The following is a 24,607-nucleotide window of genomic DNA, read 5'->3' on the forward strand; positions in this document are numbered from 1 at the left end:
GCCCTAACATGCTATCATGATCTGTGGCATGTATACAATTACTGAGCAGCCTCAGTTGAGCTGAATATTGGGTCAAGATGGCAAGAAGAAAAGATCTAAGTGACTATGAAGAGGTTACAATATTGAGGTATGGATAGCAGGAGCTTCAGACACAAAGACTTCTCAACTGGGTAGTGGCAATAGGAACAGTGATTCAAGTGACTGCATTTCGATCTATGGGAAAGACAGCAGTAAATGAGTGAAAGCGCTCACATTAAATTACAGTGATGCTTCAATGCTTGTGCATTCATGTAGTGATTGTACGAAAAGATTAATAACAACCCTTCTTCAGGTAACTGAATATCAATGCATGATATGACCAGACTGGCAGCAAAAACATCTGTCGACATACAGTATTGTAATATGGTCAGATTCACCATTTTCTCCATAAGTGGGTGAATGCATGTATGGCATATACCTTACCAAGAGAACTGTACTGTTCATGTCTGAATACTTGACCGCTACAGAGAGTGGGTGGCTCTGTAATGCTACCTGATGGTAATTTTTGGCAAAATGTGACATCCGGCATATCCAGATTAGTCTATACCAGGTCTGGGAATGCCATATATGGATTTTTCTTTTTTTAATTAACGTTTTTGGGCCGGGTAGGGCGTAAAATGTGTGCTAATTATAAAAGGCCAGGCGGGGACAAACTCCAACTCTTAAAGTGAACGCGAAATGCTAACTGCTAGCCAGAAATAAAATAATTAATGTTCAGGCCTGTTGAGAACTATAGTTTTCGCCGGCTGCCGGGCGCGGCTGCTCTAATGACTTTGGGGCACACCCCAAAGTCATTAGAGCAGTCATTAGAGCAGTTATCTAGAGCAGTCATCTAGAGTCATCTAGAGTCATCACCCTTTTCACATTGGCCTATTATAGCGCCACCAGGAGGCCACAACCTGACCTGCCCTGGTGGAGACCTGTGCCCCGAGGGGCACTTTTTCTAGTTCCCTGCTGTCGTCCCCACTAGAGCAGAAGTTCAACTGAGCATTTATAGTCAACAGCCAAGTGCCAACTAGGCCCAGCCAATTGGGATTAGGGTGTGGGCGAGGACACCCAATCAGGAAGGAGGGGCAGGTCCGAGCAGGGACCTGTCAATCTCACAGCCAAGTCTGCATTCAATCATTCACTGCCAGCCATCAGCCTCTCTCACTCTCCAACATACTAAATATTATTCACAGCTTAACCAATTACCATCATAACAATTGGTTAAGCTGTGAATTCCCTGATTCCCTGAACATTAAAAAAAAATGTCAATGACTTAGCCTCGGTCAGAAAGCGGTAATTTTGTCGGGTATGGTTTTGTCCACTAACCCCCACAAATGTATTCTGATTCTTTATCCTATGATGAAACATTTCTCTCTTGAAAAAGTTTGCTTTAGCAGTTTTGTCCAATGTCTACTCAGTCATTGCATCATAAACAAACAGACTCACTGTCAGTGAAGTATGGATGTACAGTACTTTGGAGATTATATGTACTGTCTTTACTGTATGGTGTGTTGCATGCTGTTCTTATGTGGTCCATGTTGAATAGGCTGTGAAACCAAATATCTCTCTCTGGGGCAATAAAGTCTAATGTAATCAAATCTAATAGAATCTCTGCAGGCTCTGTAAAGTGAAATAATAAACATAATTTAAGCCTCTCTAATATTTTGAATAAAAACAGACCTGATTTGACAGCAGAGATTAGGGAGTATATAATTGATATCTACAATAATGGTTAATATTATTATGGCTATACCGCAAAATAGTCTTCTTAGAATATGGTTTAAATATAGCACAACATCAAGAGGAATTCAATGCACAATTTCTGAATGAATGGGAAATGATATACTGTACATTGTCAGCATCGCTGACAACTCAACATAAGAACATTTTAGAAAATGCATTGGGAAAAAAAACACCCCCCATGAAATGTTGGAGGCTATTCTGTTAGAATTACAGCTGGTTGGTATTGGATCCTGAATCTCTCATAATTACCTTGGACTGAACTGGAGTGTCAACTGCAACAAGGAGGGACCATGGATGTAGGGCAGGATGACTTACACAGTACGACATTTTCCACAGTATGAAAAGTCTATTGACTCTATTATAGACTATCAAAGTCTTCAAATCAGACTCTATTGTCTGATTTGAAATATATGATGATGCGTTGAGGGTTATTGAGTTGCAGTCAAACTTGACTTTTTAGTGAAATACAAGTATACATTTTAACCATACATATTTGACAATCCAAAAAAATTATATTTTTTGAAAAGTCTGGTGTGTGCTGAGAATGGACTTCATGACACTTAACATACACCAAAAAGAAAATGGTAGAGTTATGGCATCAAAAGCATGGATGTTGCGAAGGCTTTCACTTAGAGTTCCATATATGGGATAACCCATAGTCCCATATATGGAGACAACAGCGATATCCAGCGCTGACATCAGATTAATGTAGAAACTCCAAAGATGGATATAGACAGTGGTGACATCATCGTAACACTAGACTTGCACAGCATAAAAGGCGGCTCCCATGGCTTCTAAACCTGAGATTCCAGGCAACGCACGCGGTATCTCCAACAGGTCAACATATACGAATCAAGGTATCTGGCTTTACAACCCATATACCTTGAATGGCTTGTATTACCTTGGGTACGAGTCTTCTAGATGAGACAGAATAACTGGCTAATGGCTAAGCAACTCGTAGAGCATTTTACAATCGATGTAATCACACACTCGGCTCCAAACATTGAAAAGACCAACTTTTGGTCGCAATGGTCATAGCTTTACAGGCCATTGCGGCTGAAACATTGGTCCAATAAACGATTGGAGCCGAGTGTGCAGAAACCTTATTTTATGACTACAAACAAACCCATCCGTAATCAAGGCATTTTAATTCCATTCTTTGCAGTAAGATAGCAACTTAACTGTAAACAATCATGATGTATGAAAAATGAATCCACTGCTGGCTATTTCAAAGAGGTGCAAAACAATGGAAAAGCGAAAAAAACATTTAGGTCTTTAGTGCGAACTAATGTGAAGTTAGCCCTCTTATCTTAAATATATAGCATGATTTATTGAGGTTGACGGCATAATAGTATGAGTACAGTACATGCCTACAGGAAAGAAGCATGGAAAACAGAGAGTCCCTCGGAGACGGCAAGCAGAGCAGATATGATTGCACTCATTGCAGTTATACGCACGCACACACACACACACACACACACACACACACACACACACACACACACACACACACACACACACACACACACACACACACACACACACACACACACACACACACACACACACACACACACACACACACACACACACACACACACACACACACACACACACAAAACACACATCCCTTTATATGCCGTTATGACATGAACAATGTTTGGTTACAATCATCAAGCAGAGGCTGTGCTATAATTGAAATGCATATTCAAATAGTAATGAGAGGAATAAAGTGACTGCCACTCAGTCTCCATTAGGCGGGGGTTCAGGGAAGGTGGGGAGGGCATTCTTCTCTCCTCTTTGGCTGGGGAGCTGTACCTGAGCATTGGCACCATTATCACTGTTGAAGGTCGACAGCGCCTCAGACAAACAACGCTGTATGCTCCATCTCACACACTTAATTAACAGTTCCGCGTAACGCGTTCCTACTGTCCCAGCTCTCTACCCTCCCTCTTTCTATTAGTATGTCGCTGTACTATAAAAACTCAATTACAGGCTTGGGCTCTGGTCTGTGGAACTTAACTGCTGTGTCTCCACAGTGCCCTTTGGTAGAATGCAGCAATGCAAAATGTCTGGTTTAAAATAAAATTAAAATATAAAGAAAAACATGACCATAATGACAGAATATGGTGGAGACTGTTTAAAAAAAAACCTTAATGTAATGTCTAAGAGGCCTTTTGAGAGAAATGTGCACTTTGATAAAAGTACCGCATTTCTTTTAACTAATTAAAAGACCTAACTAAGCAAAAGCTTTGTTGAAAAGGAATGTTTTTAAAAGCATCGGTAGATTGCGGGACACTCAAGTGGTCGGGGAGGGCATTCCACAGGTGTGGCAGTGGAGCAGAAAGCCCAGTCGCCCATGGTGCGGAGCTTGGTCGTGGGGGCAAGGAGAAGGTTGGTGTTGGACGAGTGAAGGTTTCGAGTGGAGGGTTTTGGTTTGAGAAGTTCTTTGAGGTGTGTGTTGGGGGGTGGGGGGGGCAACACATTCTCACACCCGTTCCGTCAAACGGGTGACGAGGTGGGCCAAATCTGACCATGCATCAGACGACTGACGTGACGGAGCTCTCCTGTCGCATCGCATGTTGACAAGGAAGTGATGATGTACGATCCCAAGCCTATCGGTATGCAACGGATGGCACTGAAGCGGCAGAAGCGGGCATCACATCACACTGCTTGCCTCGGACACTTGCTTGGTTTGGGCATTCACTTGGTGTGGGCACTCGCTCAGCATGAGCAATCACAGGGGCTCAAGTTTGCTGGCACACGTTTTAAATGTTTTTACCAACACGTCGACCAATGAATGGCACTGGGAGCGGGCATTGAAGATTTCATTTTTTTTTACCCGTGATCGTCTGGCCGTCTCTATTAGAGTAAACTCGACCGGCCTTTGGCCGGTCTCGCTCTAGCGCCACGCCATGCCAACCAGGTGGCCAGTTGTCCGGGTGCCCATTCATCCAGGTGGCCAGTTGGTGCATGGCCACTCGTCCAGGTGGCCAGTTGGTGGCCACTCATCCAGGTGGCCAGTTGTCCAGGGTGCCCACTTGTTCAGTCAGACTATTTGGGTGTGGTACTGTACCGTACCAGACTGTACTGTACCGTACTGTCCCCTACTGTCCCGTACTTTACTGTATTGTACTGTAGCATACTGTAGTGTGCCATACTGTACCATACTGTACTGTACCATACTGTACTGTGCCATACTGTACTGTACCGTACCGTACTGTACCATACTGTACCGTACTGTACTGTACCATACTGTAATGTACTGTACCATACTGTACCATACTGTACGGTACTGTACCATGCTGTACCGTACTGTAGTGTACCATACTGTACCGTACTGTACCATACTGTACCGTACCGTACTGTGCTGTACTGGACTGTAGTGTACTGTATTGCGGTGTGTTTTTGTGCATTGAAAAGGGGAGGGGTCAGTGAATGTGGAAATTGTGATGTAATTTGCATCACAGTAAAATGTTGTGCAGTATGTCATACAAAAAAAATATTTGTACAGTAAATATGGCAGTTGCATGGATGCATTGTAGTGCAGTTGAATTCCTGTGGCATGCAGAATTGTTTGTGCATGTGTGCTAACGGAGTGGTTTGGTAGGACAAGCCGAAAGCAAGCCGAAAAAAATGTGTAAGGTTTATTTTATCAATAACAAAGTGCAAAGTTACCTGTTGTGTAATAATGTTCCTGTAGTATTTTCGAATTGTCAAAATAAATTCATTTTCATGCATGTGTACACATGGCAGTCCATCACATCTACTCATCATATACCAATAGAAGTAGAAAAGCAACATTATTTTGTAATGTGGGGGAAAAGTGAGAAATGGGCTGTGGTTATCTGAAGTCGATGTACCACTCTAGACATAAATCATTACCTCAGTTTTGCTTTAGGCGATTACAGTCTCATTCATTCAAATAGGCTACTGTACATTTGCAAACTACTAGACTGTTCGCCAATCGATCATCAGCCACATGCATTCTGCAGGCTTGTTTGCTCTAAGAATATAGAGTAACTACACCACAGTCATTCATTATCAATGGCACCATAATTGTGCCAGAAATGCCAAAAGGTTGTCCAGTATCAGCAAAAATAACCTTATAAAACACACTCCAGGGGTGCCTGGTGATTCAGCCAGTTAGCACACAGACTGACAGACTGTCCTGGGTTTCCTGACTCTTCACTGATGATCTACCTGAGATCAAGCATAAAATGCAAACAAATAAATACAAAAACAAAACTTAAGAGTCAGAGTCACACCGCTTCTCAAGAAACCAACTCATAAATCCTCAGAGTCGTCAAGAAATATAGACTGGTATCCCTCCTTTCCTCTTTCCAAAGTTTCCAACCAGCTTTCTCTCCTTCTCTCACAGTATAACAACCTGCAGGATCCCAACATGTCAGGATCCAAAACAGTGCACTGTGCACTCCACGGAAACTGTACTCCTTGCAGTCATGGAAGCATTACATGTATGCTGCCCAGGCTATCTCTGTTCTTTAAGACCTATCAGCAGCATTTGACACAGTGAACTACCAGGTTCTCCTTGACACGACAAGGCTTTTCCTCCCTGATATTACACACAATTGGCAATGCCCCTTCTGTGCCCCTCATGCACCACATACAATATTTTTTGTAACAATTCTGTGCCTATAGAGTACATAACACGAACGCTAAAGTCTCTAGCGGTCTCTAGCGGTCATCGCAACATTAGGCATGGAGCTGACTTGGTTTGTTTGCGCCTGATGCGTGATGTGTTAGACAACACATTCCATATTTGGGCATAGCTGCATTGGGAAATCCTTATGGTTATGGCTGACCGTGACCGCGATGTCAGAGGTCCGCTTCCTTATGGTTATGGCTGAGTCATGGTGACATGACCGTGATGTCAGAGGTCCGCTTCCGGCCGGGCAGGCCAGCCCTCCGGACGGTGCGCCCTTACGCCAATTTGAATATAAGTTGCATTTAACTTGATTACCCTAAGTCTGTTAAATGCTTAAATTGTTAATTGTAAATTGATCATTCACAAGGCCATTTTCAGAAACAGCAACATGAGAGCAAAATGGCTACCGCATGAATATGATCAAATAGCTGGTTCTTTAAAGCGCTTCATCTCCAATACCCCATATCATGGCCCACAATCACATCAGCTCTGACACTTCCAGGTGCACTACAGCCCCTCAGGCTTTATTGTTGCCTTCTATCTGGGACCCACACATTCACCTTAGCCTGCAGCTCAGACAGCTCACACATCAGGAAGGAGGTTTGATCACTGCAAATTGAATGAGCAGAAGCCAGTCAGTGTGTAATTGACTCCCCTTATATCCAGTTCAGAATATGGCTGCTGGAAGTTACAACATGAAAGAAGTGCACTCAGACTGAAGTCAGACGTTTTCATAATTGAATATTTTTCTGCCCACACCCTTTTGTTCTCTTCCAGAAAATAGGATCACTTTTCATGTAAAGAAGGTCTGTTGGGCACTCTGCTCCAAAGAAATACAATATGGTCGAGGTGATATGGTGATAAATATTGGTTTCATACAGAAGTGTGTGGGGCCAGAATATTTTAGCCCAATGCATACTCTCAAGAAAGAACGATATGGTCTACTTGTATAATACATATTTTTCTAGCCATACAATTTTAGCCATTTACTGTACAAGTAAATAAAAAAGACAATAATATCGTAACTTACTTGTAAAATGGGGTCTAAACTATACTAGTAAAATGCTAGTAAGGCACTGTAGTTCCTGCACAGAAGTGCATAAATATATTCCATGGCAAAAGGATCATGCATATTCTGATGAAGGAAGCAAAGGTCAAATGATTGCCTTGTGGACACTTTCTAAAGGGAATTCAAGGTTCAACATGCACTGTACAACAGTCCCACCTGGGTCTCTTCACACAGAGAGAGAGAATGAAAGGGAGAGAGGGAGAGGGAGAGGGAGAGAAAGAGAGAGAGAGCGAGAGAGAGAGAAATACATCCCTCGATATGTTGAGGCGGTCTATTGCTCTCAGGAGTTGTGTGGGGCATTAAATCTGCCTTGAGATGAGAGAGTGGCAGCCTCTCAGCTAGGGGCCCTCACAACATATTCTAAATTTTGTCAGGGTGACACGTCTCCTTCCACCTCTCAGCATTTGCTGACAGGGGTGACGGCCCACTTTTTATGAGTCCAACTCGACTTTTATCCAAGGTTGAATAAAAGTCAGTTGAAACTCCGGTGGTCAAAGCTGAGGGAGTTTTAGCGCTGCAAAATATTTTTTTATTAAAACTCCTTTGCTGCCCCTAGTGTTAGCATGATGTTACTGCAGCATATGCCGCCCGCCCAGGCCCACTATACGGAGCTTGTTGTCCTTCCGGATTAAACAGGAAGGTGGGGGCCTCCGGAAAGGGAACAACACCACTGGCATTAGCCCACAGCCTTTAGCTAGCAGTACTACCAGCTAGTAGCTACATCTTTTCAACGATGCGATACAAACTCACAAATGATTTACGATCGTCGGGTGCGCGGCGGCGCACCATGGACAGCTCTCGAACCTTTGGAGATACGCCGCTTTGAAAATCGGGTTATAAAGGAGGCTCAATGGAGCTGGATTTAAAAATCGCATCGCTGATGGGGACGGAGGTCTATACTAGCCGGAGCAATGCTAAAAGGAAAACAGACAGACGGCGCGTTCATATATGGATTAAACGGTTGTCTACGCTTATACGCGTAGCTGGCATACATAGGTCCCAATAGCCTAGCTACGTTTATAAGCGTAGATGGCAATACAATAATTAAAACTTATTCACTGCCATTGAATAATATATTCGTCATTTCAATCAAAGGTGCAGACCACCGCCAATGGTGGTATTCGTTCATCATTCGTGTTTTCAGTAGAGGCCGCTCTTCCACAACCTGTAACCTGGACTTCTGAAGAAGAGTACATCCGGAAATAATGTGATCTAAAAAAATTATCCAGCTGGTTCTGTCTAATGTTATAGGACTGCAATAGGCTATAGATAAGCTCTGTCAGTTAATGGATTAACAATGTTCATGTCACTGAGATAAGTTAGGTGGGATCATGTGATGTATGGCTGGCCCCAGGGCTGCTTCTAGGCCCGATTCACCCCTCCCAGCAATCATTCCCAATTTGGGGCTTGTCTGAAGCGATTATATATCTGTGAAAACGCTCCTATTGTGTGAGGTATTTACAGCATAGACAAAATCTTAACCCTACCGTTTCCTGACCGGCTTAGTGCCGCCCCAGTTTTTAATACATATTAAACATGTTTGATATTCAAACATATTTGAAACATGTTTGATATTTACAACTCAGAATTTAACAGCAATGGAATCTCAAAGAGAAACACACAATAGCCTATTAGCCTCTGAGAGCCGAGCCGAAGGGGTGGGGCAATATTGTAGATATGTCTGTTTTCCAGTGTGATATTCCCGGTTGCCTTAATTATGGTATTAAATGCGAGGTGGAGCAATGCAAATGATTGTCCATATGAATGTGCCTCTGACTGTCAGACAAAAATGAGGAAGACATACTGGCGAATGGCGATACACACATATCAGACGATACCGGTTGGTGAATCATATACATGTTTGTGATCTGAAATCGGGGCTGATCACGTCATTTTCAAATGAACGGAATCGGATCAGGAGCAAAAAATTGGGACAACCATATTATATCGTGTTCTATAAAAATATAAATATCGGTGTCGGCAGATACTCAAAATCAAATGATCAGAATCGGATCGGGAGCAGAAAAAAACGTGAACGGGACATCCCCCAATTTACGAACAAGTGAATCGACCAATCATAAAATAAATCGTCATAACAAAACATACTACAAGTATGGTGAGTATTTTTAACAGTCAAACAACAGAGGCGTAACAAAAAATATGCAAACAGCTTGTAGCAAATAATACAAAGTAAATCAAAACCAGAAACCTTGAGGTCACATAAGTGATTATAAATGTGGCTACTGACAGGAAAACCAGGAAGCGTTTCCCTCAGAAATCGTGTCCAATACACAAGCAACCGCTTCAGCCACGTGCCATTTGTTTACAATGTTTGGTGTGCTTAACAAAGAGAAAGTGCAGTGTGAATGCTAACAGAACCATATGAAAATGTTACAACTCAAATCGAGTCTACTGAACTAAACTGTAGAAGAACTAGAATTTCGCGGGCCTTCGGCCCGCTCATCCTAGCTCCCTGCGCGTCGCAAATCGGAGGAAGGAAATTGTGAGAGCAAAGGTAGACAAAGTCACAACATTTCAAAATGTAGTTCTCAGTGTATTTTTAATGGAGTCTGAGTGTTTTTTTAGGAAAGAATGTTAATGTTAACAGTGAATGTGTAGTAAAAGAAGCTGCAGTGCCATGAGGTTGCCCAGATTTGGCCAGTAGAGCCTGCAGAATGGGATCATCATCATCTTCAGTGATGTAGTTCAATCAGAAATGGGATTTGTGAGAATGCAACAGCCTATACATTGCAGAGGCTGTAGAATTGGGGAAACAGAGAAGGTAGGGATAAAGTATACATTGAGACATCTCCACCAGGTATGTTGTGAATGGAATGACAATGCTATGTCTATGTTTGATTATCAGTTATGTAGACTAATCAACAATGAGACTTGTAAGAATGCAACAGCCTTACGTTGATGGGGATGGTTTGGGGAAGACGCAGTTGTCGTGGAAAGGCCAACTTAGCAAAGGAACAATTGTATTTGGCAGCTGATCCAGAGGAGGGCGTGGAGGAGTGGGGTGATGTGGAAGGGGTGTTTGTGTTTCTGGTTCCAGAGATTGTCATGGTTGAGCCTGCAGAAAAGGAGACACAGATAAGGGATGAATCAACCACACAATGTGACATGTCCACCACAGATCATGTGAAAGGTAGTGATATTTCTGGAAAGTGTTAATCAATGTTACTTCCTTTTGTGTGGCTGCAAGTTTGCACAGCAGCAGTTTGTTGTTGAGGGTTCTGAGGAAAAACAGTTTGGTGCCATTGCAGAGTCCGTCTTTGGGGCTGATGTTGCGCAGTAGCATCAAGGGCATTCCTGGCTTGAGGGTGATGAGGTGCCTGGGAAATCCATTGGGGCAGAGGGTGTTGAGGTATTCCACGTTGAACCGCATTCTGTCTTGGTAGTTCTCCAGGGTGTATGTGTAGTGGGACAATGTGATAGTTGTATTAGAGTTATTGAGGTGAAAGTGTAGATGTGAGTGTAGTGCGTTGGTTACCTGTGGTTTCTGCTGTGGCCATTGGCTGTGTTGTAGCCATCATGTGCTGCTGTTTGTCCAGGTTATGCTGAGCTGAGAAATTAAGATGGGAGTGTATGTGACTATATATTCAGTACATGTAGGTATAACATACACACATATGCGTAATGCATTGAGGCAGAGGGAAACATATCTGAGGCCTTACCTCTGGTCCGTCTCACTCTGTCACGTGTTTGCTCCCGCCTGCGCTGACCTGGGTATGGATGTCAGTAGTGTGTGTAGACACAGAGGTACAAAATGTTATCGACATGTTATGCAGAGATATGTAGATAGATGTCTCTATACAGTGTGTCAGGATGCTCGGTACCAAGCAGTAAGGTTATCTGAATAACAGAAGTCAGTACCTCTGGCCTCAGCCACGTCCAATGAAGGTGTGTTGGCCATTTGTGGAGGAGTGCTGCCCTGGTGTTGAGCTGTGAAGTGATGTGTAGAGAGTTATGTAGAGCACAGGGTGTGAGTGTAGTGTACACAATTAATGTAGGTTATGTGATGAAGATACTGCAGTATCTGTGGAGAAAGAAACAGCAGTGTATTGCATTGTGCAATGTGCTGTGCAAAGTGTAGTTTTGAGCAAGTGTACCTGGTACATGTTGTGCTGCAGCTGCTGGAACCAAGCGTTGTGTTGGGGCTGTTGGCGTGTGAGTGGCATGGGAGGGTCCATGTAGTAGTTCAGCTGCTTGATGCATGCATTTGCGTGTAGCTGTTGGCGATGGATGTTTTGCAGACTATACATTGCAGAGGCTGCAGAATTGGGGAAACAGAGAAGGTAGGGATAAAGTATACATTGAGACATCTCCACCAGGTATGTTGTGAATGGAATGACAATGCTATGTTTATGTTTGATTATCAGTTATGTAGACTAATCAACAATGAGACTTGTAAGAATGCAACAGCCTTACGTTGATGGGGATGGTTTGGGGAAGACGCAGTTGTCGTGGAAAGGCCAACTTAGCAAAGGAACAATTGTATTTGGCAGCTGATCCAGAGGAGGGCGTGGAGGAGTGGGGTGATGTGGAAGGGGTGTTTGTGTTTCTGGTTCCAGAGATTGTCATGGTTGAGCCTGCAGAAAAGGAGACACAGATAAGGGATGAATCAACCACACAATGTGACATGTCCACCACAGATCATGTGAAAGGTAGTGATATTTCTGGAAAGTGTTAATCAGTGTTAGCAGCAGTTATGTATTATTCAGAAATGACATATGTAGAAATGACATGTAGCAATGCAACAGCCTTACCTCAATGGGGATTGTAGGGCCAGGAAGAACAGCGCGAAGCAAGTCTCGAAAAACCACATTGGCAGTATGATGTTCCGGCTGTCCTTCTTTCTGCTTTATGGCATAGGTGAGAGCTTCTGGGTTACCTGTCCTTGAGCTGGCAACATAAAGCTGTCCGTGACTGAAGACAGGGGACGAAAGCCAGACCCCCACTCTTGTAAGTGTCTGGCCTTGGGATTTATTGATGGTGGTGGCAAAAGCGGTGCGGACTGGAAACTGTCGTCTGGCCCACTCAAAGTAGGAATGTCTAGGATCAGGAATGAACTTGATTCGAGGGATCAGGACTTCCTTTTGTGTGGCTGCAAGTTTGCACAGCAGCAGTTTGTTGTTGAGGGTTCTCAGGAAAAACAGTTTGGTGCCATTGCAGAGTCCGTCTTTGGGGCTGATGTTGCGCAGTAGCATCAAGGGCATTCCTGGCTTGAGGGTGATGAGGTGCCTGGGAAATCCATTGGGGCAGAGGGTGTTGAGGTATTCCACGTTAAACCGCATTCTGTCTTGGTAGTTCTCCAGGGTGTCAGCACTGCTCAGGTTGGTTGACAGACCTGGTATCCAGGTCTCCATTAGGTCGTTGATGGCGTCCACGTCCTTGTTGGTAGGGGCAAGTACTGATCGGCCATCCAGCCAGCCGGTAGTAGTGAAGTTGTTGGACATATCTGGAAATATAGTTTGGCAAAACATCTTCATGGAGCACTCCTCCGCTGTGTGGTCATTGTCTGTGTTGCTTTGAATGTGGAAATACCTGTCATCTGGGATGAAGATGAAGTCGTTTGCATCGTTGGCTGTACCATCACCAATGCGGAGTGTCCATTGGTCAAAGGCCTTCAGGTCTTGGTTTTCACTGGCCCTGACTCGCATGTTCTCTGTGAGGCTGGAGACTTGGAAGTGTTGCCAGAGGCCTGAGTTATTGAGGCAGCTGTTGACAATTTGGGCAGGATTAGCCCCTTGAACCACTGGAAGACACTGGCGGAAGTCGCCGGCCAAGATGATGATTTTCCCACCAAATGGACAGTCTGGCTTGTTCATCAGGTCTTTCAGAGTGTAGTCAAGTCCCTCTAGCAAGAAGCGGTGCAGCATGGTTGCCTCATCAATGAGCAGGAGGCGTGCCCGTCGCACCAGCTTGGCTAGGCTGCTTTGAGCTGTGATGTGGAAGGGTGTGTGTTCTGTTGGGTGGAGAGGTGCTTTCATCCGCGAATGGAATGTTCTGCCTAGGTGTAGGAGTTGTGCAGCAATGCCAGTAGTTGCCATGGCAAGGGCAATACAGCCACCAGGTTCCAGACTGCGCACAGCGTCCAGTAGTGCATTGAGTAGGAAGGTCTTACCACAACCGCCACGTGCTGATATGAAGAGTTGTAAGTTGGCCTGTTGCTGGACTGCCGTCATGACAGTGTCGTAAATCTGTTGTTGTGCAGCAGTGAATTGTGGAATTGTTGCCTGTACATTGGCTTTCAGCTGGGCCACATCATAGTCCAGCTCCTCACGGATAAGAGGCTCTTCGATGTTGACCAGCCCATGGACAGTGGCCTTTTCCTCATCTGTCATTTTTTCCAGGAGGAAGTCTTGGAGGTCATGTTCATGTGACTGGAGGCGGACTTGCAGATCCAGTCTCACCATGGTTTTGAGTTGCTGGTCAGTGAAGGTCGTTGCACTCTGCTGTGCTCTCCGCTTGAAGTCATCTGTCCAGTCTGGCCAGAAGTCGTTAAACAGGCTTGCAGGGTTCGCTGGTTGGCAGAAGATGAGGATGATGACGAATAGGGCACGAATCTGGGGGCAGAGGTGAGTGGCAGCAGCCTCAGTAAGGACAGTGGACCACTCTTGGTCATCATCCAACAGGCCAAGCTCCCTGCACACTGCCTGGTAGGTGTCAAGGCGGCTGCCATTGACTGAGTAGAGGTCCTCAAAACTTGTTTTCCCTTTGGAGTGGTCATTGTGGAGGAGCAGTCTCAGGTAGAACACATCTCCAGCTAGGGGGCTGATGGTGTGGACACGGCCAACGGAGAAAGCGTTGTTTTTTCTGAGTTGCCACTTGTTGTTTGTGTAGGTGTATTTGTGAGGCATGTCAACATAGCGCTGCATGGTCATAGGGTTGTAATCTGGACCTTTGGCTGTCTTCTGTTGAGCATTCAGTTTGAAGAAAGCAGTCAACTCTGTCTGTCTGCCCTGCTCCACCACATTCTCCTCATCACCCTCGGCGAAAACGACGTATTGCTCGTGTTCCAGATGCAAGCGGAGGACTTGAACAGGAGGCTTGTTGGCGGATATGGGGAATGCGAAGAGTTTCCAGCAGGCCTCACTTGAGCCAACAGAACGCATGTCTTCATAGTCCCTAATCTCATCACGGGCAGCCTGGGCGCCCTCAACTTCAACACAAACCATTGCACGGTCCGGCCCCTTGGTCACATATTTGTAGAGATATTTGGCCGCAAGTGCAGAGATGCATACTTCTACGTTGATGTGGCAGTTGTATCGGAGGCTGAGGTAGGGGTTGTAGGGCACTACCCAACTGTTGTTGATGTGGTTCCCATTTTTTTGTGCAGTTCGGCCACCATTATCTGGAGAGCGACGGCGGTAGATAGGATAACTTGTTTCGTCACCAACTGTTGTTCTGGGCTGGAAGGGTTTGGGGAAGTTCTTCTTGCAGGCTTTGCAGTTGGAGCCGGCTTTCTTCTCCATGCAGGGATTGTTGGGATGCTCTTGTCCACAGGGACCGTGGATCATGTTAGCAAGTACAATGTCCCACAGTGGCTGGCGCCTTGCTTTTTCTTGGGCAGAGATCCCATTTTCATGCGGGTCAGGGGGAAGTTCTGCACAGACAATTTGGTCCACTTGGGCTGGTGTCTTGGGTTTGTCCTGCTCTGCTAGAATGAGGAGGATGTGCGAGTGAGGCAAGCCGCGTTTTTGAAATTCTATGACCCAGAGGTGGGCAATGGCTAGGCCAAAGATGTGTCTTTTGATGAGGTCATCCATGATCTGATCTTTCTTTAGTTTGAATACCCGGGCCACCAGGTCAGGTCGGTCTTGGGGTGTCTGGCCAGGGGTGAGGGCAGCTACGATCTCTGGCCAGTGAGGATTGCAGGTGACCGTGATGAAAAGGTCTGGCTTTCGCATGTGGCGGACTATGGCCATAGCGTCCTGGAACTTGCTGTGGTACCAGCGTGGACTGCCATGGAAAGAGCTAGCAAGGATGACTCTACCCACAGCATGTTCCTGCTCATTGTGGTGGACAGAGTGAGATGGAGCACTCCGTTCCCATCTACGCACAGCCACAACCTGTTGTAGTTGTTTGAAGCTGTCAGCCCGTAATGTCTTCTGGTTATGGCGCTGCCAAGTCAGCCTCTGGTTCTCGCATGTTATCCAGGCATTGAGGATCCATTCTTGGAACAGTCTGCCTGCCTGGAAAAGGTAGTCGCTCGCAGTGTGACGACTGTTCATGTGATAGGCAAAGAACTCACGGGCTGTGAGCCTTTTTTCATCACCCACATGCTTGAGAGCACAGTGCCAGCCAGATGTCCCTTCAATGAAGAGGAGGGTGAAGTGGAGGGGCATGGCTTTGGGATGGCGGTCAGATATGATTTTCAGACCTCCACCACGTAAGTGGATGACCAGATCATGTGCCTGTTCGTTGGTGACAATGCAAAGTTCTTGGAGATTGGAGGGGGCATTGTAAACACCGGAATGTCCTCCCTGTGGCCTGGCTGCAGCACTTATGACAATAGTGCCTCGCTGTAGTTGTTCTTCTGGGGTTTCAAGGATTTGCTTGAAATCTTGGACAAATATATTGTGCAGGTGAATAACTTGCTGCACAGTGTGCAGCAGCTGCGCCATTGTGTCCTTGTCAGCAGTGGATGTTCTGGCGGGGAGTGTCATGTTTGCAAATCTGGTGGTGTTTTCCAGACTTGGGTCGAGGACATAAAGTTGGGCAAACACAGCAACAGCACCAGGTTCTGGTTGGAGTGGCCCGATGCGCTGGATTACCTTTCCTTGGAAAATGACAGTGGGAGTGAAGCGTGTGAATGTTTTCTCTTTGACCGCAATACTGGAGAGGCAGACAGCGTTGTTGATGACACGGCTGTGTTTCCGAAACAGTTTTGCCTGAGGGGTATCGTCAAACCACAGATCATTGATGGCCTGTGGGGGCCTAGGGAAGGCTGGTAGGCAAACCTTTCCATTCAAGCAGCAGATACTGGAGGTCTCGTTTTTGAATGTGAATGCGTGACAGTGGTCACACACACAGTTGAGCTGGCCAATACTCTGTGGTGTGTCGGAGAGTTGGCCGCTGAGAATCTGCGCAGTGCAAGTTGCAATTTTGGCAGCAACTTGTGATTGTCGTCTTGCTGGCTGATGGGAACTGCCTGTGAAGGTAAATGGAAAGTATGGTGTGAAGTTAATTTCATGAGAGTCATGCAATAAGTAGATTGTGGTCAGTATGTGAATGTGATGTTTTTGTTGAGGCAGGCAATGGAAATGTGTGGAGGCATTAAATTGAACTGTGTGTATGTGTAGTGGGACAATGTGATAGTTGTATTAAGAGTTATTGAGGTGAAAGTGTAGATGTGAGTGTAGTGCGTTGGTTACCTGTGGTTTCTGCTGTGGCCATTGGCTGTGTTGTAGCCATCATGTGCTGCTGTTTGTCCAGGTTATGCTGAGCTGAGAAATTAAGATGGGAGTGTATGTGACTATATATTCAGTACATGTAGGTATAACATACACACATATGCGTAATGCATTGCGGCAGAGGGCAACATATCTGAGGCCTTACCTCTGGTCCGTCTCTTTCTGTCACGTGTTTGCTCCCGCCTGCGCTGAACTGGGTATGGATGTCAGTAGTGTGTGTAGACACAGAGGTACAAAATGTTATCGACATGTTATGCAGAGATATGTAGATAGATGTCTCTATACAGTGTGTCAGGATGCTCGGTACCAAGCAGTAAGGTTATGTGAATAACAGAAGTCAGTACCTCTGGCCTCAGCCACGTCCAATGAAGGTGTGTTGGCCATTTGTGGAGGAGTGCTGCCCTGGTGTTGAGCTGTGAAGTGATGTGTAGAGAGATAGTATGAGTTAAGTAGAGCACAGGGTGTGAGTGTAGTGTACACAATTAATGTAGGTTATGTGATGAAGATACTGCAGTATCTGTGGAGAAAGAAACAGCAGTGTATTGCATTGTGCAATGTGCTGTGCAAAGTGTAGTTTTGAGCAAGTTTACCTGGTACATGTTGTGCTGCAGCTGCTGGAACCAAGCGTTGTGTTGGGGCTGTTGGCGTGTGAGTGGCGTGGGAGGGTCCATGTAGTAGTTCAGCTGCTTGATGCATGCATTTGCGTGTAGCTGTTGGCGATGGATGTTTTGCACAGTATGTGAGTGTAGTGGACACAATGCAGTAGGGGTAAATTTGAGTGCAACATATGTGAATGCATTACCTCTGGTGTCATGCAGGTGCAAAGTAGGGGTGTGGAGCAGTCGTGGTGTAGTCGCGTCATCAAGGCGTTCTGCTGTGAAGTGAGACAATCATCATGAAGTTGTGCTGCTATGACATGGTGCTGTGTGATGGGTCCCTGCCGCCACACAGTAAATAGAAAGGTGTCAGTGTACTGGGTACCTGTGGGCTGGGTGTCTTCCAATGAGCGGGTGTGTGTGTGGCCACGTAGAGTGTCGCGAGCAGGGTTGTGGTGGAAGTTTGGATCCTCATTGCGTTGTTCTGTGGAGTGTGATTGGACAGCATGCATGAGTTAGTGTAAACTGGTCACGTGTGGGAAACTGGTTACGTGTGGTACGATGTTAGTAAATGGTGGTCCACACACAGTGAAGGAGTACGTGTGTGCACAGTGTGCACAGACGCACACATGTATTGTGCAGTGCAAGTGTTTGTGGAAGGTTGTTAGAGCACATGTACCTTGTGCGGATGGTGCTGTACCTTGTGCGGATGGTGCGTGGTGTTGTCTGGCAGCTGTGTGCAAGCGTATTTGGGTGGCGTTTGCCGTTCGGTATCCAAGGGATGATGTGCGTTTCTTCGGCATGGCTTTGTATGTAGCTGAAGTGGTTGAAAGAAGTGTTTTATGCATTGACGACAAATTTTGAAAGTATAGTTATGGTATGAGGCAAATAATGGCATTTTTGGCAACAGCGGAATTGTTAGCAGCCCTCATTTTCAGCATTGACAACATGAAGACAGAATTGGGTGGCAATAGCTGTTGTACATGAGACATGGCGGCGTGTTATTATGCTTGTAATGATGCTAGTGTTATTATTAATATTGTTATTGTCATGCTATTTGTAAGAGCATAATTGGCAACAGCCCAATTGTTAGCAGCCTGTATTGTTAGCAGGCGTTATTTTCAGCATTGCCAACATAAATGGAGAATTGTGTGGCAGTAGCTGTTGTACATGAGACATGGCATTATCAGCTGTTGATGGTGTTGATGCATTAACAGAATCATAACGTGGCTCTGATTCAGGAAGCTTATCTGCTTTTTTTTGTTTGTTTTTAACGTCGTATAAAAGCATATAAGTATGCGGACGTCTCTGAGGTTTATAACAAACCAAACCGTTTGAAATTCGGTTGTAAATTGAGCAAGTTATGGTCATTTAAGAGTACATCATAGACACAATGTTATGTGGGCCGAGGTAAGATGGCCGCCACGTAACGACGTCGCTCTTTTTTTTTTTTTTTAAGGTCGTATAAAAGCATATAAGTATGCGGACGTCTCTGAGGTTTATAACAAACCAAACCGTTTGAAATTCGGTTGTAAATTGAGCAAGTTATGGTCATTTAAGAGTACATCATAGACACAATGGTAAGAGGTAAGATGGGCGCCACGTAACGACGTCGCTCTCCATTGTTTAACAGCGCGGGTGAGCTATGTAGAGTTGATATATATCTATATCTATGGTTATGATGCTATTAATAATAGCATTAGCAGCTGTTTATGTAGTTGTTATGCTATTACGCAATGACAACACAAGAGACGGTCGCGGCCACACAGCCAACTCAAGGTATGGCCACTGAGCCAACTTGGGGACCCAACGCAAGGACAACACAAGAGATGGTCACGGCCACACAGCCAACTCAAGGTACGGCCACGGAGCCGACTTGGGGACCCAGCGCAGCTCCTCCAAGGAAAACAAACAATTTAACGGAGCTGAACGTGAATCCCCCCCCCCGCCCCCCCCTTTTTTTCCCCTCACTGTATATTTTTCTTTTCCCTTTTTACCTCCTTTTTGATGAATTCTTTTTTGATGAATTCCTGTTCTGTCTATAGAAGTGTCTATTTGTACGTCTCTAAATGTTTTGATGATTTGAACATGGTGGACCCTGTTGGAAACAAGTGTAATGCTTAATTGGGTCGTCCACTCACAGTTAACAGCCTTTGTATTGAGTTTGTGCTTGAAATGTACTGTAATTCTGCAAACTGTTAATAAATTCTTCAATCAATCAATCAATCAATTAATAATAGCATTAGCAGCTGTGTTTCAGTAGTGACACACGTAGCAAGCACACACAGTACACACACACGCGCACGCACCCTTAAATTGTAGTTAACTTACCTGTAATGGTGGAAAGAGGCGTAGTGGTCGTGTCCAAGTGAGTAGTGAAAGTGCTGTGAAGAAGGGTGTCGTGGTCGAGGGGGACAGCGATACGCAATTCAATGCAATGCGAGAGTCCGTCCCGCGCGCAATTGTCGTCTTTTCATGAATTAAACTGTGTATGTAATGGCGCCGATCTCCAGCCAAGTTGGAATCAGTGTGTGTGAGGGTGTGTGTGTGCGCTCGCGGTGTGTGTGTGTGTGTAACTTGTGGCGGTCCAACCGGATGTGAAATCCGTAACCAAAGCTGTCGGGGGTCACGTGGTTGGCTGTGAGCAAATGGGAGAGGGGATGTAGTGTTGCCAGGTCCTTTGCCAGTTCCGCGTATTGTAAGCGAGTGGTAGTGTGTGTAAGTAGCGTGTTGAATGGCATTGTTGTGTGCTTGTTTTCATAGACGTGGCAACAAATTAGTAAGAGTAGGCAATGGGAGAAAAGGATGCAGTGTTGCCAGGTCCGCGAGTTTTAAGCGTGTTGTAGTGTGTGTGAGGAGCGTGTTGTTTTCTGGGCTTGTTTGCATAGACCTGGCAACAGTGGGCCGTGTGTGAGTGGGGGGGTGTCGGTGCTTGTGGCGTGTTTGTGTTTATTATTGATATTGATGTTGTTTGTGAGTGTGGACGGGAGGCGGCTCTAGTGGCAGTGCACTGACAGTTTTTACGCGGGTATTGTTGAGTGTGGCCGTGCGGCGCGACATGAGGAGATAGCCGTGGATCGACGCGGAGGGTAAGGCTGTGTCGTGTTAGTGTGTTTTTTGCAGTGTGTGTTGCAGCGTGTTGCAGCGTGTCAGTGACGTAGTAGCTGGTGACTTTATTTTCCTACTTGGGGACACCTTCTCAAATGTATAATAGATAACCATTTGAGTGAACCCATGGCCTTTACTCTAATACCACTCTCAGGCCAAAATGCCAACTTTCTGCACAAGATTCACATCTAGATTTGGCAAATTGCAGGATGAACCCTACTGATTTTTGTGACCCCATGGCCTTTACTCTTTTTTTTTTTTTGTGCGATTCACCCAAAAAATATATGTTTTCAAATGGTTGTGCCGTGAGTACAGTCACACAGATTCCACATCCAAAGTGTTGATAAAGTGACCATTTATTTTTTGGAACAGGCACATTTTTCTGATCTTCTGCATGCATAAAGACATTAACTACATTAATATGTATTTCTTTGATTTTATTTGATGTCAAATATCTAACGGTGAGTTTATTCTTTGCATTTTCAGATTGTTTATTCTTCTTTACATGCTTGTTTTCTGTATTAAAGGGACTTTAATACAGATTAAAGAGACTAAAGGGATTTTATTACAGGGACTCAGAGTAAAATTAACACCCAGGATTTACAGATGACTTGTAGCCGACTCCAGGCGTAGACACAGATGTTAACATGCCACTCAACAAAACTAATCCGTAGTTTAACCCCTGTGACACACAACCTATACATTAAACTCTAATGGTACAAACAGAAAGAGAGACACAGGAGATAGAGACTGACGAGAGAGAGAGAGCGAGAGAGAGAGAGAGAGAGAGAGAGAGAGAGAGAGAGAGAGAGAGAGAGAGAGAGAGAGAGAGAGAGGCACTGTAGGGACAGGGAAGTTTCATGTCTGTGATAAAATACACATCTAATCCCAAGGACCAGTGGCACATTGCACTGTATTGATTGGCCATGATTGATTCTGTGGGGGAATCGTCACAGATCAATTTTGTATTAAGAATTGATGTTCTGGTGTGGTATCAAGCACCAGGGATAGAGAACCCCATCTATTACCTGTGATAATGGAAGTTTACCATTAACTAACGTGGTAACTGTATGCCACAGGAGTCTTTGTATATTATTTGCTTGGCAGGTGTTCAGGACCCCAACCACGTCCAGGGTCAAGAGGTCACAGCAGTTCGAAAAGATTAATGAAATGGGTTGGAAACTGAGTGAAATAATCATTCAAATGAGAATGGGCCCATCAAGGACAGCAATTAGCATCAACTGATCAGTGTTAAGGCATTTTTCTCCTACTACATTCAATTAAAAAAAAATTACACTTTGCATGTTTCATTAAAATATTCTTTACAAAGAAAATATTCACGCATCCACTTCGTTCAGATGTAAGTGCATGCAGCATTGGATGGTGACAAATAAAGCAATCATGAACAAACATTCATGAACAAAAATCCCACATTCTGCTCTTGTGCAGCAGCACCACCACTGGGTGGTGGTGTAATATTTATCTGTGGAACCGAGTAAACAAATATGTGATGCCTCAACTGTGATGCCTCAACTGAAAAGGATGAGAACCACTGCTTTACACAGTAATAAAGCCAATGGGTCATTTTCTGACAACTTTCTGAGCACGTCTATTCATAATGTGCAAGGCTGAACTGTAGTGATCCCTTTTTTAATAGCTTAATAAATATGTCAATGCAAGAAATTGAGTGGAAATAATTTAGGTACATAGTAAAATCCTCAGCGTTATTTTATCCATTTGTAATTGTAACTCAAGAGTGTGTACACATGTAACCAAAAGAACCCTTACAGGTCCATCTGGGTGCATTTGCACACACTTAAATCAACACTCAAGATTGTATAGTGTATTGTAGGTCCAAGGTCACACTTTCATCCTTGCCCATGAGGTCTGGTACTAATGCTGATGGAATGACACCTCATTGAAGACGGGCCAGGGAGGGCTGGGCCTTAGAAGGACTGTGTCTTATGTGGACCCTCGTCTCCAGATGGGTCGAGGCTGATTTAGTGAAGAGCGTAGAGGTCTTTATAATGACTGAGTGCTTTAGGCAGACAGACACATCTCCATACCCGGCCATTTGGACTGGAATAGCTGAAGGGTGCAGCAGTGAGGTCCTGTCCATTTGGAGGAATGACAGCACAATCAGAGATGTGTTAATCACATCTGGTGGTGTCATTAATCAGAGGAAGCACTACTGCTAACTGTTATGTCTCTTTCCACCAGAATGCATTTCCATTTATGCTTTGGATACCCTCCAGTGACAAAACAGAACCCTTTCACTGATGAATAATGCTAACGAGTGTCAAAAAAGTTTTGAGGTTAAACTCACATTTGTAGAGGTTGATTTGCCAACGTTTCTCAGATTATGCTCATATTCTTCAAACAATGTCGTTATTTAATTGGTGAGGTTGTATTTACATCGACTAAGCTCACTGTTAATCCATAATAAAGCCAAACAAAAGAGTAGAGCAGAAAAATTAACCTGACCGTGTGGTTCCAATTTTTGTCAATGCTAAACCCCTTATCCCTAAACGTTTTTTGCCTTTTTTTTTTCTTTTTTTGTTTACTATTTTCAAAATGATTTTTTAATAGTTCAAATAGCTGATCTACAAGCTCATGTAGATCGGATAGTTGAAATTTTTTAATATTTTTTTCAAAATAGTAAAAAAAGGCATAGAAGTTTAGGGATAAGGGGTTTAGCATCCCTTAGCAGCTGTTGTAGCTTTTTCAGAAGCTACAAACGTCAGATGCATCTTTGCAGCTTCATGTCGCTTGGCTTCCATTGACAATGAATGGTAGACTGTATCTTTGTATCTGCCCATGTGAACGCAGCAAGGGAGAGAGAGAGAGAGAAAGAGAGAGAGAGAGAGAGAGAGCTAGAGGCTCACTGGCCCACTGGTATCATAAAGGTAAAATATTTGCACACCACTACAGAGGCTTGAGTTGCTCCAACGAACACAACTGGCATTGACAGTGTTTACATGTGGGAAGCCAGCAGGGGATTGTGTCCTTGCACTATAGTGACTCCTATACTGGTTGGTCTCCCAAAGCCACTATGCTGGCAGGACTGGTATAACGTCAGGGACCACAGTACAGTACACATGTGGGGAAATTGGCAATGACTAAATTGGGGAGAAAGATGAAAGCAAAAATATGCTCAGAGACGAAACAAAATGTTGTGTGTGTGTGTGTGTGTGTGTGTGTGTGTGTGTGTGTGTGTGTGTGTGTGTGTGTGTGTGTGAATGTGCGTGTGCACAAGGGTGGGGGCGTTTCAACTTGAGTCAGGTGTAAGAGAGGAGATCCAAGGAAAAGTGGTTGGGAGCCATTGGACTGTATTTTAGCAACTGAACACAATGCGTGGAACGGAAATGGAGGCTGTGACAAAGCAGAGCAAACACAGATCTTATACTGACATATATAGAAATAATCTAATGGCTCTGTTCATATCCACTTTGACTCCAAGTTTAGCTAAGGTCACAAAATCTGATTTGATATGAAATGCTTAAGGCCACAGTAAAAACAGTACAGGCTTGTTGCAATATATTTTTTAATAAACAAAGGATATATCTATTTGGGAGTACTAAACTATCCACTGAATAATTCTTTTTTTTTTTCTAAATATTTTTTATCCCACGATTTTGTAACCCATTTTACACCCCTGTGTCAATTATCTAATGTGATCCTGGGCTCTACACACCCTCCACCAACCTAGTCCCCATATATGGGGGACATGGGGAGAGCAACGGACTTGAACTCATGCTTCCTTCATGCCTGAGTGTCCAAGTTGCTCCTTTACACCTGACAGGGGGGAGTTTCCCTGGTTGGACGTAGCACGTGGAAGGAACACGTTATATCAACCAGTTCCTTTCCCCTCCATCAGGCGCCCCGGCTGGCCAGGGGGAGGCAGTTTAGAGTCCAGGATTACTGCATGTTTTTTGTGAGGGTACCTACCCTAGGGGACACGGGGAGAACATGC

At 44.6% G+C, this 24,607-nt stretch overlaps 2 protein-coding genes and 1 long non-coding RNA gene across 5 annotated transcripts in view; all 3 read right to left on the reverse strand.

The window, feature by feature from the left end:
• LOC306931900 overlaps positions 1-24,607 on the reverse strand; it is a 152,166-nt gene that overhangs the window by 72,451 nt on the left and 55,108 nt on the right. Inside the window, exon 4 of one of the 2 annotated variants that reach the window (XR_013791082.1) lies at positions 22,000-22,745. The exons of the other annotated variant lie outside the window; for it this stretch is intronic. This is a non-coding gene — a long non-coding RNA (uncharacterized lncRNA). Of the gene's footprint in view, positions 1-21,999; positions 22,746-24,607 lie in introns of those variants that run through there. 2 annotated transcript variants of the gene reach the window in all.
• LOC306933086 (uncharacterized protein) lies at positions 9,994-16,566 on the reverse strand. Of its 2 annotated transcripts, none has more exons than XM_079515092.1 (8): positions 12,281-16,566; positions 11,943-12,103; positions 11,624-11,784; positions 11,388-11,456; positions 11,189-11,236; positions 11,005-11,076; positions 10,424-10,846; positions 9,994-10,265 (listed from the first exon to the last, which is right to left on the reverse strand). In XM_079515092.1, the coding sequence occupies exons 1-2, from the start codon at positions 16,181-16,183 to the stop codon at positions 12,092-12,094; spliced, it is 3,915 nt and encodes a 1,304-aa protein (XP_079371218.1). In that variant the 5' UTR covers positions 16,184-16,566; the 3' UTR covers positions 9,994-10,265; positions 10,424-10,846; positions 11,005-11,076; positions 11,189-11,236; positions 11,388-11,456; positions 11,624-11,784; positions 11,943-12,091. The 2 variants fall into 2 exon arrangements, with proteins under 2 accessions (XP_079371218.1, XP_079371219.1); XM_079515093.1 differs by having other exon boundaries at positions 10,424-10,914.
• On the reverse strand, positions 16,288-19,966 carry LOC306932908 (uncharacterized protein; the record flags this gene model as incomplete). The annotated part of the gene is made up of 10 exons (XM_079514883.1): positions 19,858-19,966; positions 18,227-18,343; positions 17,912-18,010; positions 17,733-17,804; positions 17,521-17,640; positions 17,275-17,343; positions 17,076-17,123; positions 16,892-16,963; positions 16,547-16,668; positions 16,288-16,296 (listed from the first exon to the last, which is right to left on the reverse strand). Exons 2-10 carry the CDS (start codon positions 18,327-18,329, stop codon positions 16,288-16,290), a joined length of 714 nt encoding a protein of 237 aa, XP_079371009.1. The 5' UTR covers positions 18,330-18,343; positions 19,858-19,966.

Source organism: Electrona antarctica (assembly GCF_951216825.1).
Source record: "Electrona antarctica genome assembly, chromosome: 11".
Lineage (NCBI taxonomy): Eukaryota > Metazoa > Chordata > Actinopteri > Myctophiformes > Myctophidae > Electrona > Electrona antarctica.

Coding starts and splice junctions, on each gene's coding strand:
- LOC306933086 (XM_079515092.1), bottom strand. CDS start 16,183: ATGACACTCCCCGCCAGAACATCCACTGCTGACAAGGACACAATGGCG.